Source organism: Rutidosis leptorrhynchoides, chromosome 10 (genome assembly GCF_046630445.1).
Source record: "Rutidosis leptorrhynchoides isolate AG116_Rl617_1_P2 chromosome 10, CSIRO_AGI_Rlap_v1, whole genome shotgun sequence".
NCBI lineage: Eukaryota > Viridiplantae > Streptophyta > Magnoliopsida > Asterales > Asteraceae > Rutidosis > Rutidosis leptorrhynchoides.
The window spans coordinates 48,926,306-48,941,577 of record NC_092342.1 but is presented as its reverse complement, the minus strand read 5'-3'; the positions used below and the strand labels follow the sequence as shown (position 1 = coordinate 48,941,577).

The 15,272-nt window shown below is 27.7% G+C and overlaps 1 protein-coding gene across 1 annotated transcript; it reads left to right on the top strand.

Annotated features, from left to right (window-relative positions):
- On the top strand, window positions 1-2,622 carry LOC139872600 (heat stress transcription factor B-3). The gene is made up of 2 exons (XM_071860515.1): window positions 1-572; window positions 2,054-2,622. Exons 1-2 carry the CDS (start codon window positions 330-332, stop codon window positions 2,519-2,521), a joined length of 711 nt encoding a protein of 236 aa, XP_071716616.1. The 5' UTR covers window positions 1-329; the 3' UTR covers window positions 2,522-2,622.
- The last annotated feature ends 12,650 nt before the right edge of the window (window positions 2,623-15,272 follow it).

The following is a 15,272-nucleotide window of genomic DNA, read 5'->3' as shown; positions in this document are numbered from 1 at the left end:
AACTTACCACATACTTCACATATGTACATAAGAGTTCCATAACAAATTAAATAGAAGTTTTTGTGTGTGTTTTATGTGTGAAAATACAAAATTTCGCTTAAATTAATAAATTTGCATGCAAAAATATCATGAACAATAAAGGAGAAATCGTGTTGGGTTTCTATGTTTGGGATTGGGAGTTCTTAACTGCCCTTCTTCTATTCTCCTTCTAATTAATCAACCCCATGTTAATTTCTCATCTTCTTTTTCTATCATCTAATTTTAATTTAGTTTAACTTTATAAATATTATTATTATTAATAAGTTATAGTTATATAGTTATAGTTAATTATGGTGGTGGAAAAAGGCTATGAAGAAGAATTGGTGGTGACAAATAATAAGTCATCTCCGTCACCGTTTCTTTTGAAGACGTACATGTTAGTTGATGATACGGCAACTGATAACGTCGTGTCATGGAACTCGGATGGAACCGGATTTGTGGTGTGGCAACCGTCCGAATTTGCTAGAGACTTGTTACCAACGCTCTTCAAACACAGCAACTTTTCGAGCTTTGTTCGACAACTCAATACTTATGTATGTATACTCTCTCAATTCTAGCTTTTGATATTTTGATTTTAAATATTTTTATTTATGTTATATAATATTTGATGAATATCATACGAGTAGATTCGATTTTATAATGTGTTTTCATTAATATAACTTTTATCAAATATTATATATCACAAATAAAAAATTTGAAGTCAAAGTTTTATAAGAACAACTGCGAAAAATCAAACAAGACGATTGTTTTGGGAGATGAAGTATTATATACATATACACATATAGATATAGATATTTGGGTCCGGAGAGATAGGGGATTTATGATCTCGATTAATATCCATTTAGTTTTTAAATTCTATGAATAATTTTTTTTTTTTTTTTTTTTTTTTTTTTTTCTCCCTAAAACCACAGAGGGATATTATTGTCATTTAAATATTTGCCTGGGGAGAATGTAGTATCATTCTGGTCAACGAATATTAACTAAATAAATTCAATTCACAAAAAAAAAAATTAACATTTATAATGATAAATGTTATAATTTATTAACACGTAGAGTATTGAAATTGAAAGAGTTGAATTATGATTGGTTAATTTTAATCGCATTGTGTGAAATTATTTTTGAGAATATTGACTGAGTGTAACATCGCTCATGGCCAAAATACATTATACATTAAGGTCCTTTTATAAATTGATCTGATTATGTGGCTTTAAACTAGTTTATATTTAGTGTCTTAATTTTTTTTTTTAAATTTATTATATTGTCAAGGGGTGAGGTATAGTTTTCAAACATAAACACCAGAATTTTTTTGACTTTTGGTGACCTTTGAATAAGAGTGGTAGTTGCATTGTAAAATCAGAAGGATCGGATATTTAATTTTATTATTTTAACGGCAAATATTGTATTGAACCTAGCAGATATCTTGAGATTATTTATAATGAGAAACGTTTTCAGTCAATTTTTTTTTTTATTTGTTTTTTAACACTCCCTACTCAATTATTTGTTATTGTATGTTATGAAATTAATGTGATTTTTCTGGACATACAAAGACGATTTGGCTTTTTGCTCTTACTAGTTTATGTAGTGGAATATAGTTATTATTATAATATAATAAAAATAATACAGATTATAATATTAATTGTCTACCATACTTGTTGCACTTGATAAAGCATACCAACTATTAGTGTGGTTTTATATTAGTACATGTAGTATTTTATTTTGGTATGCATATAAATATTAAATATTCTTGACTGAAATAGGAATTTTTATCCAATTATCTATTATCTATATAGTATATTCTTCTATGTGTGAAATCAGATACGTTATGACACGCGCTTGCATGGTTTTTTTTTTATTGGTTTTTACTCGCACGTAAAATGATCAAGTACCAAAGCAATGTAATTATGATTTTAAATATGTCAAGTTAGAAAATAAGTAATATTAGTATGTTAGTAAAATCCTGAGTAGCACGTACTCGTGGACTAATGTAAACATATATACACCGATGTGCATGTAGGGTTTTCGTAAAGTTACAACAAGCCGATGGGAATTTTGCAACGTAAGGTTTCGGAGAGGTCGGAAAGAACTACTATGTCAAATTCGTAGAAGAAAATCATGGGTCAACAAACCCAATCCAGTCACCCAGACTATAAAGGAATCGGATGAAGATCAAAGATCTTCATCCACGAAATCCTTATCCTCAGGATATAATATCCTGATGGGCGAGAATGATAAACTAAAGGAAGAGAATAAAGTATTGTACTCGGAGCTTTTAAGCATGAAAAAGAAGTGCAAGGAGCTCATAGACTTGGTTGGTATGTACACGAGTAAGTCCACGAACGATGACGAAGAAGATCTAAGGCCCAAGTTGTTCGGAGTGAGGTTGGAGGTAAATGGTAATAACAAGGAGAGAAAGAGAAAGAGGATTGAAGATGTTAGTGAAAGTGCAAGAAGAATTTTACTCTCACTAAATGTAAACAAGTAGATAGTTAGCTATACACAAATCACTTTGATTAAATTCACTTTGAAAGGAATGTTTAAAGTGTCTTTATGCATAGGACTAATATCGTACATGTCTTTCTTTTATGTAACTTCACATAACAAAATTTGAAGCATTAAAAGATTTATGTTAAATTTGAAGCATAAAGTGTGTGATTACTACGGCACCGCAAGGCCAATGGCCTTTTGGTGGAAATTTCGTTATAAATTGTTCCAAATAAGTATTTGTATGATGTTTAAACCGACCGATTGATCAAGCATTTAGTTACCTATAGATACTTGCAATATATGGGGTTTTAAGGTATCATGATTTCGAGAAAATGGTTAAATGTAGCATCACCATCAAATGTTAAAGGGTAGTTCGATTGCCCAAATTAACAGGTGTAAGTGTTAGAACTGTAATTTTTAACTGTAAAGAGTAAGAAGTTAAGGAATGGATTCGTTAGAGCAAGAATATCTCATTACATGTGTGTCTAATGGAAATATAGGGTTTGTATTATATTGGTGCCCACCCTCGTTCCGTGCTGAATTTCGCTCTCGAGGGTAGATACTACCACCTCCGTCATCACTCGCCCTCAATATTTTGCGCCTCACTTTGTCATCGTATAGCATAAATGAGGACGTGAGTTTTTGGCCTTTTTTCAAGAATTCAAACGGTAAGAATGTGACGACCCGGAAATTTCTGACTAAATTTAAACTTAATCTTTATATGATTTCGATACGATAAGCAATGTATGTAATGTTGAGTCTAGAAAATTTTGGAACAATGTTCATATATTCACTTGACCTTCGACTGCTCTCGACGATTCACGAACAACTAATTGTAAATAGATATGTATGTATGTATATATAAATAATACTTCGAAATATAATTTAGATATTAGAAATAAATATGTAAAATAAAATACAAAGTAATTAGGTGCAATTTAAATGAACATATATATAAATATATATGATTTCTAGGTATAATTATTATTATATGCATATTGTAATGTATATTAACTTGTTTAAAAATTCAATACTCAATATAAGTTATAGTGTAAAGTATATTATATAGTTATATTACGTAATCAATAATATGTAATACAAATATATTAAATTTAATAAAGTTTTATTATTATTATTTTCAATTTAAATACTAGTGTCATTAATATTATTTTAAAGATACAAATTTGATATATATAAATGATTATAGTATTAGTATTACTGATATTATTAGTATTAGTATAATTAATATTATTATAATTAGTAATATTATAGTTAGTGTTATTATTATCAATAATAAAATTAATGTTATAAATTTTATAATTATTATTATTATCATTAATAACAATATTATTATTATTATATTAATTTATCACAACAACAACAATGCCCAATCCCGCAAATGCGAGGTATGAGAAAGATTAAGAATGTTATTATAATTGTTAATTAATAAGATTAATTAAAATATATAAACACATCGCAGAAAAATATCAAATTCAGATAAGATACAAGTATAAATAATTATTATAAATGCAAATAAAAACAGATATATATGTAAATACGCTTAAGGGATATATATCCTTATCAGTTCTTACCTGCTTCTCTTTTTCTGTATACTCGTGATCTCTCTTTTGTCGATTAAAAATTTATATAAAACAATAGAGTAGTTCAAAGTGTTGGATAAAATCATTTGAGTATTCTCTATCAATTATCAATTATCAATATTTTTTTTAAACTGGAATGAAGAACAGGTTCGATATCCTTTTTAACCATAACTCAAATCTATATCATTCTCCAAAATCTATCAATGCAGAAGTGTCCTAGATTATGTCGTGATTATTTCCTCAAATTTTTAGGTATCCATTCGCCTTAACGAATTCGAATTTGAAGAGTCAAAACTCGAATTCAAAAGTCAACTGAAGTGTTTATGGTTAAATTCGAGTTCATTTTTGTATTATAGGATCAATTGATAAATCATACAGTTTACACAAACGATTTAAAACATTTTTCATGTTATAATTTAAGTCTGAAACGTCATTAAATTTTAAATTGAATATTGAGTTCATCGGGTTCATACACTGGTACCGTAAGTGTATATATTTTCTTTTTTTCTGCTAATTTAAAATCCCAAATATAAGTTGTTATATTTAAATCGTTCCTGTTTCAAATCAATGTTTTAATCCAAATCTGTAAAGAATTAATATGATTTAAATTATGTCGAATGGGTCTTGATGAAGAAGGTAAGACATGAAGTAAACGAGTTCTTACTTCTGCTGCTGTTTAATTTTCTATTTTTTTTTTTTTTTGTATTGTATTTACAATTGATCGTTTCCAATTTTATTGAAAGTCTTAAATTAAATCAAATATGTTATTGTTTTGGTTAAAATACACTGCTGGTTGAATTAATCTGTGGTGAAGAAGAGGAAATAGGGAAAACAGATAGATAGGGGTTAAATAAATAAAGGGTTCAGATAATTTTAGAAAAACAAGACAGAAGGACTGGTTTGGGTGTTAGCGGGTGGACGAGAGGTCGCGGGTTCGAACCCAACTGATGGCAGCTAATTTTTTTAAAAAAAGCTTTTTGAGGTAGTTTTTCAAAACTATATGTTTTTATTATTATTGTTGGTATTAGTCTTAAAAATTATTATTATTGTTATTTAACAATTATTACAACTATAGAAATTATAATTGCTATTTATATTGTTATTACTAATATTACAATCATCAATAAGTATTATTAATTAGTATTATTGATTTTAATTATTATTATTATTAGTAGTATTATTATTTAACACTCATTATTATTATTATTAAGATTTTAGCTATTATTACTATTATTAGTAGTATTATCATTATTAGCGTTATAATTATTAATATTATTATTTATCATTTATTATTAGTAATTATGATTATAACTACAAGTATGAATATTATTATTATTATTATTATCACTAATAGTTGTATTATTATTATTGTTATTATGATTAGGAATATTATTAATATTATTATCATGAAAATAATACAAATTATCATCAATTTTATTAATATTAGTATTAGTATCACTTTTATAACTATTAGTATTATTGTTAAACAAAAGTATCATTATTAACAATATCATCATTATTATTAATATTATCATTTTTAATAAAGTTATTAATATTATTATTAGTAAATCATTAATATCAAAACTTTCATTTTTAAACCAATAAATATTTTGTACATAAGACATACTTATTACATATACTACAACTATATTAATATTCCATATAATTATATACAAATTTTATTAACATTACTTATATAAAAACTTTCATACAACAAATTATGTATTTTTAATATAATAATAACTATATATAGATATGAATATAACCATATTAGTCACTTTAAATACATATACAAAATAAAGATATATAACAAATAATTTAAGATACAAAATAAAGTATATGTTTTTAATTGGAATCTAGTATAAATCTTATAGAACCACAAAATATATATAAATAATATATACTAATAAATGAAATTATGATATTTCTATTATTTGTTTTAATAGATACACAATTGATATAGGTTCGTGAATCCGAGGTCAACCCTGCATTGTTTAATGTCGTAATATGTATTTTACTACAAAATACAGTATGGTGAGTTTCATTTGCTCCCTTTTTAAATGCTTTTGCAATATATATTTTTGGGACTGAAAATACATGCGCTTTTATAAATGTTTTATGAAATAGACACGAGTAATCGAAACTACATTAAATGGTTGAATGATCGAAGCCGAATATGCCCCTTTTACTTGGTAACCTAAGAATTAGTAAACCGGTCTACTAATTGACGCGAATCCTAAAGATAGATCTATTGGGCCTAACGAACCCCATCCAAAGTACCGGATGCTTTAGTACTTCAAATTCGTTTTTATCATGTCCGAAGGATTTCCCAGAATGATAGGAGATATTCTTATATGCATCTTGTTAATGTCGGTTACCAGGTGTTCAATCCATATGAATGATATTTTTGTATCTATGCATGGGACGTTTATTTATGAGAAATGAAAATGAAAATCTTGTGGTATATTAAAATGATGGAAATGATTATTTATGTTAAACTAATGAACTCACGAACCTTTTGGTTAACACTTTAAAGCATGTTTATTCTCAGTATGAAAGAAATCTTCCGATGTGCATTTGCTCATCTTAGAGATATTACTTGGAGTCATTCAAGACATATTTCAAAAGACGTTGCATTCGAGTCGTTGAGTTCATCAAGATTATTATTAAGTCAATTATAGTTAGATATATTATGAAATGGTATGCATTCCGTCAACTTTCGATGTAATGAAAGATTGTCTTTTCAAGAACGAATGCAATGTTTGTAAAATGTATCATATAGAGGTCAAGTACCTCGCGATGTAATCAACTATTGTGAATCGTTTATAATCGATATGGACTTCGTCCGGATGGATTAGGACGGGTCATGAAAGTTGGTATCAGAGCGGTAGTCTTAGCGAACCAGGTCTTGCATTAGTGTGTCTAACTGATAAGTCATTAGGATGCATTAGTGAGTCTGGACTTCGACCGTGTCTGCATGTCAAAAGTTTTGCTTATCATTTCTAGTCGGAAATCATCTGCTTATCATCCTTAGAAAATTACCTGCTTATCATTATTAGTCTAGACACGTCTTGCTACATTAATTGCATGAGTAGTGTATAGACAAAACTTCATATCTTAGCGTATCTGCTAAATCATATCTTATCGTATCTGTTACTTTAAACTTTGCCTGACATATCCCGCAAATTCCTCCGTAATCTACAAAATCTTTTGATCTATATATATAGATATCCTATGTAAATAGAATACCACCCGATAGCCAGAAAAATCACTTTATATCGCAAAATCCTTTATCCAATCGTACGAAATGGAATTCGTCGTTAGTTCAAGTCACTCGAATTCCGAAATATAATCTCACTCAAGCTCCGAAAGCAGTGTGACCGGAATGGATCAACCAATCAGTCATCACCTATTCTGGATGAATTGGGGATGAGTTCGTAGCCTCCTCAATCATTGGATACAAGAAGAAGGTAATCCTTTCCATCCACCACATTGCCCTCTTAACGAAGAACCCGAAGCACTTACCGGCGAACCAGTCCGAAATACCATTTTCACCCTCATTTCCCGAATATCTCGCCACGATGATATTCTATCCACAATTCTAAACCTTATTCATTCGCTCGTTCCTACCGACAATCATCCCGGAGTAATAAGTCAACGAGCTTCGCACCCGAGTTGTAGCCTTGGAAAATATGGTGCAAAATGTACCAGCTTCAGCAACATCATCGGCACCAACAGTACCATCAGTAACAGCACCAGTACCATCAACAATCCATGCCTCAACATCTCATTCTGTACCTCAAGCATAATCATCGTTCTACGAATCGTTCTACATAAACTATCTTCGTCCTTCATGGTGATTCTGTAATCTCTAATGTTTTAGAGATTACGTACTCTAGTTCTAGCCGTAAATCTGATGAGTTTAATATAACATTGACTCATTAAATCCATAATTACGTCTGAAGAAAATATATATGTATATATGTTTTCATAAAGATTGTAATTAAAATTTTTATTGTACAAATTGTTAATGGTGAAAATATTTTAACGGGTAGGTAATACCCGAGGAATATTTAGATTTCGCATTAATAAGTTACACTGTACATTCTTCGAATCTGATTCAATAGTCATTTACTATCTTACTTACAACCACAGCTATACAAATCCGTTCACCACAGAATAACCATTTTCATTCAATTTCATACTTGGATTTTGACCTATCAGAATTCAACAAGTGGCATAATGAAGAAAACATTGAACAAAATAAAATTTGTTAGAAACAAACAGATTAACTATGAGAAATTCTGTTAAGAATCCACGCTAAAAAAATCCTAGCTAACTGTTCCTAGCTAACTGATTACATTTTATTTATCGCAATTTAATTATCGCAATTTATTTTATCGCAATTTTATTTATCGTCATTTAATTTCTGTATTTATTTTACGCACTTTAAATATCGGGACACGTATACAAGGTTTTGACATATCATATCGACGTATATATATATATATATATATATATATATATATATATATATATATATATATATATATATATATATATATATATATTATTTGGAATAACCATAGACACTCTATATGCAGTAATGATCGAGTTCTCTATACAGGGTTGAGGTTTATTCTATAATAATATATATACTTTGAGTTGTGATCGAGTCTGAGACATGTACACGGGTCACGATACATATTAATTAATTTGAATATTATATATTAAACTATATATGAATTATTGGACTATCAACTGTGGACTATCGACTGTGGACTAATAACATTGGACAATTGAAATGAATTAAAATATTGATTATAATATATGAAACTAAATAATTCTTCAAGTTTGCCACTTGATTTCATCTTAAACCTCATTTGTATCTTTACGATTACAATCTGCATTCAAACCTTTCATGATTCTTGAAAACACCTCAATCGAGAGGATAAACCAACTGCATCTCATCTAAGGAAGAAAAGATCGATGCATATAGTTATGCACCTGAAAACACTCGGAATCTGAATAAACGTTTAACACGTATCTGTGCTAGCTCCTTTGGCGTTATTATTACCGAAAATAACTTTACAATCCCTCTTCAAAGTAGCAAATATTGTCACAGCTTCAGCAAATCAACTTCGAATTTCATTCGAAGTAGCCTTATTATAACCTCGATATATAAGTTTGCCTTTCATCATCGTTACCGGAGAACCTTTTATATCTCACCACATTAGCAGTAAACTTACCAACAACTTCATTGATCTTTGACTTTCCGAAAAATTATTATATTTATCAAAACCCTATCATATATCCATCTATATCTTGTATCAATAAATGCCATACCAACAACCGGAAATCATCAATCATCAATCTCGAATCTCGCAAGCGTTTTCACTTCAACAGTTATATATATATATATATATATATATATATATATATATATATATATATATATATATATATATATATATATATATATATATATATATATATATATATATATATAACTTGTAATTCCTGGAAATTTTGATCTTCAATTCTGAAGTTTTGAAAAGCACCCAATCTACGAATCAATACTCTGAATATTTAAAAAGTGGAATGAAGCAACAAAAACTGTAAATGACCTCAACAGCCAAAAATTGATGATAAAGAATAGTATGTTGGCAAGGCTCAGAAAAAGTTTGAAACTGAAAAACTGATTGAGCAAACTACGAAGGAGTCTCTGAACAAATCACAAGGACTAAACTTGTACATTAAGAATCCTGATGATTATGTTTCTGATGAAATCTTTAGCGAATACCTTGCTTCTGACTCCAAACTCTTGCGGACAAATTTTCTTCACCATCCTTCGATATTAGAAATTCCAAGATATCATTGTATCTTTCATTATAAATATCCTCTATATTTCTGAAGATATTTTCATAACTATTCTTATCTGAAATCATTAATCTCTTCGTGCTATCAGTGTTACATCATATAGAAACTGTTAGTTTCTATATTCTGTAAACTTTCGAGCTTAAAATATGAATGTTTTTGAAGTAATGTTGGGAACTGAAGCATGAGTTAGTATAATATAATGACACTTGATCAACGTGATTATGTTACAGTAAGTCATGCTGAGTTGCTAATGAAACGTGGTGATTCACATATTATAACGTCATCATGTGCCATATTACATGATTCTTATATTCTATCTAATCTATAGACATATCAATAACCTATTTTCTTGATATTTCTATCTTTTCTCTTAAATTCTGGTAATTTAACCAATCAAGCTCGTACTATTACAATCTATCTCTTAGAACATTAATCATGTTCATTCGAAACTTCGTACATACGAATTCTGGACCATTATTCATTTGACTTAAAGTCGGGAAGAGAGAACAAAAGGATGGAACTCTAAAATATAAAGGAAATAAAGAGGGTGGATTTATAGTGAAGTATCAAACAGAGAAATCTAGATAGATTATCGTATTTAACCAAAGAGAATCCTAATTTCCTTATTTACCGAAGAATCAAATCTTATAGATTATAATAATTTTCTTTAATTCCTTGAATTCCGGAATTCAACCCTGATTCCGTCAAAAGTTAAGACGAATCATTACTTTTCCTATTTCAATCTTTTGTGATAACTTCATTCGTGCTCTTCGAATAATCGAATTGTTTTATCCATATTACTCAATGATAATAAAACTCTATTTATCAACTCATATTAGTCATGAAAACATTTTTATTCTTAGCCATGACCACCTCACTCAAATTTCGGGACGAAATTTCTTTAACGGGTAGGTACTGTGACGACCCGGAAATTTCTGACTAAATTTAAACTTAATCTTTATATGATTTCGATACGATAAGCAATGTATGTCATGTTGAGTCTAGAAAATTTTGGAACGATGTTCATATATTCACTTGACCTTCGACTGCTCTCGACGATTCACGAACAACTAATTGTAAATAGATATGTATGTATGTATATATAAATAATACTTCGAAATATAATTTAGATATTAGAAATAAATATGTAAAATAAAATACAAAGTAATTAGGTGCAATTTAAATGAACATATATATCAATATATATGATTTCTAGGTATAATTATTATTATATGCATATTGTAATGTATATTAACTTGTTTAAAAATTCAATACTCAATATAAGTTATAGTGTAAAGTATATTATATAGTTATATTACGTAATTAATAATATGTAATACAAATATATTAAATTTAATAAAGTTGTATTATTATTATTTTCAATATAAATACTAGTGTCATTAATATTATTTTAAAGATACGAATTTGATATATATATAAATGATTATAGTATTAGCATTACTGATATTATTAGTATTAGTATAATTAATATTATTATAATTAGTAATATTATAGTTAGTGTTATTATTATCAATAATAAAATTAATGTTATAAATTTTATAATAATTATTATTATCATTAATAACAATATTATTATTATTATATTAATTTATCACAACAACAACAATGCCCAATCCCGCAAATGTGAGGTATGAGAAAGATTAAGAATGTTATTATTATTGTTAATTAATAAGATTAATTAAAATATATAAACACATCACAGAAATATATCAAATTCAGATAAGATACAAGTATAAGTAATTCTTATAAATGCAAATAAAAACATATATGTATGTAAATACGCGTAAGGGATATATATCCTTATCAGTTCTTACCTGCTTCTCTTTTTCTGTATACTCGTGATCTCTCTTTTGTCGATTAAAAATTTACATAAAACAATAGAGTAGTTCAGAGTGTTGGATAAAATCATTTGAGTATTCTCTATTAATTATCCTTTTTTTTTTAAAACTGGAATGAAGAACAGGTTCGATATCCTTTTTAACCATAACTCAAATCTGTATCATTCTCCAAAATCTATCAATGCAGAAGTGTCCCAGATTATGTCGTGATTATTTCCTCAAATTTTCAGGTATCCATTCGCCTTAACGAATTCGAATTTGAAGAGTCAAAACTCGAATTCAAAAGTCAACTGAAGTGTTTATGGTTAAATTCGAGTTCGTTTTTGTATTATAGGATCAATTGATAAATCATACAGTTTACACAAACGATTTAAAACATTTTTCATGTTATAATTTAAGTCTGAAACGTCCTTAAATTTTAAATTGAATATTGAGTTCATCGGGTTCATACACTGGTACCGTAAGTGTATATATATAATTTTTTTCTGCTAATTTAAAATCCCAAATATAAGTTGTTATATTTAAATCGTTCCTGTTTCAAATCAATGTTTTAATCCAAATCTGTAAAGAATTAATATGATTTAAATTATGTCGAATGGGTCTTGATGAATAAGGTAAGACAGGAAGTAAACGAGTTCTTACTTCTGCTGCTGTTTAATTTTCTATTTTTTTGTATTGTATTTACAATTTATCGTTTCCAATTTTATTGAAAGTCTTAAATTAAATCAAATAGGTTATTGTTTTGGTTAAAATACACTGCTGGTTGAATTAATCTGTGGTGAAGAAGAGGAAATAGGGAAAACAGATAGATAGGGGTTAAATAAATAAAGGGTTCAGATAATTTCAGAAAAACAAGACAGAAGGACTGGTTTGGGTGTTAGCGGGTGGACGAGAGGTCGCGGGTTCGAACCCAACTGATGGCAGCTAATTTTTTTAAAAAAAGCTTTTTGAGGTAGTTTTTCAAAACTATATGTTTTTATTATTATTGTTGGTATTAGTCTTAAAAATTATTATTATTGTTATTTAACAATTATTACAACTATAGAAATTATAATTGCTATTTATATTGTTATTACTAATATTACAATCATCAATAAGTATTATTAATTAGTATTATTGATTTTGATTATTATTATTATTATTATTAGTATTATTATTTAACACTCATTATTATTATTATTAAGATTTTAGCTATTATTACTATTATTAGTAGTATTATCATTATTAGCATTATAATTATTAATATTATTATTTATCATTTATTATTAGTAATTATGATTATAACTACAAGTATGAATATAACTACAAGTAATTATGTAATTATTATTATTAGGAATATTATTAATATTATTATCATGAAAATAATACAAATTATCATCAATTTTATTAATATTAGTATTAGTATCACTTTTATAACTATTAGTATTATTGTTAAACAAAAGTATCATTATTAACAATATCATCATTATTATTAATATTATCATTTTTAATAAAGTTATTAATATTATTATTAGTAAATCATTAATATCAAAACTTTCATTTTTAAACCAATAAATATTTTGTACATAAAACATACTTATTACATATACTACAACTATATTGATATTCCATATAATTAAATACAAATTTTATTAACATTACTTATATAAAAACTTTCATACAACAAATTATGTATTTTTAATATAATACTAACTATATATAGATATGAATATAACCATATTAGTCACTTTAAATACATATACAAAATAAAGATATATAACAAATAATTTAAGATACAAAATAAAGTATATATTTTTAATTGGAATCTAGTATAAATCTTATAGAACTACAAAATATATATAAATAATATATACTAATAAATAAAATTATGATATTTCTATTATATGTTTTAATAGATACACAATTGATATAGGTTTGTGAATCCGAGGCCAACCCTGCATTGTTTAATGTCGTAATATGTATTTTATTACAAAATACAGTATGGTGAGTTTCATTTGCTCCCTTTTTAAATGCTTTTGCAATATATATTTTTGGGACTGAGAATACATGCGCTTTTATAAATGTTTTACGAAATAGACACAAGTAATCGAAACTACATTATATGGTTGAATGATCGAAGCCGAATATGCCCCTTTTGCTTGGTAACCTAAGAATTAGTAAACCGATCTACTAATTGACGCGAATCCTAAAGATAGATCTATTGGGCCTAACGAACCCCATTCAAAGTACCGGATGCTTTAGTACTTCGAATTCGTTTTTATCATGTCCGAAGGATTTCCCGGAATGATAGGGGATATTCTTATATGCATCTTGTTAATGTCGGTTACCAGGTGTTCAATCCATATGAATGATATTTTTGTCTCTATGCATGGGACGTTTATTTATGAGAAATGAAAATGAAAATCTTGTGGTCTATTAAAATGATGGAAATGATTATTTATGTTAAACTAATGAACTCACCAACCTTTTGGTTGACACTTTAAAGCATGTTTATTCTCAGGTATGAAAGAAATCTTCCGCTGTGCATTTGCTCATCTTAGAGATATTACTTGGAGTCATTCATGACATATTTCAAAAGACGTTGCATTCGAAAAGTTAGTAAAGTGGGGGTTCGATTTGTATTTTAATAAAAGTTAGGGGGTTAAGCTTGTGAAATTTGGGGGGAAATATACGTGTAAAGTGGGGGGTTCGTCGTTGAGTTCATCAAGATTATTATTAAGTCAGTTATAGTTAGATATATTATGAAATGGTATGCATGCCGTCAACTTTCGATGTAATGAAAGATTGTCTTTTCAAGAACGAATGCAATGTTTGTAAAATGTATCATATAGAGGTCAAGTACCTCGCGATGTAATCAACTGTTGTGAATCGTTTATAATCGATATAGACTTCGTCCGGATGAATTAGGACGGGTCATGAAAAAGAATACCGTTGCAAACAACAAACGGCTATCTTCAGAACAATATCATCTACGTCCACCAGATCGTTCAAGTTCCAAGAGTCAAAGAAGTTCAAGGTCGTCCGACGCAGTATCACGTTTGTCGTCAGAGGAAGCCCGACAATCGGTTGTTGATTCCACAAATGCTACAAAGCGCACTATTGATATGATATACCAAGAAACCGAGAACCGTACAATGGTAGATAGTTTAAAATTTCTCATTAAGCCGGTTGCAACCGACTTGACTCACGAACAATTTCTCATTAAACCGGTTGTAACGTCTTAGTTTTATGTAATGGAATTTTAGCTATTAAAAAGTGTTTTATTAAAAAATCTTGTAATAATTATTAAATCTTAAATTTAATATCAAAAATATTAATAATTAATAACAATAATATTAATAATTAACGATAATAATAATAATAATAATAATAATAATAATAATAATAATAATAATAATAATAATACTAA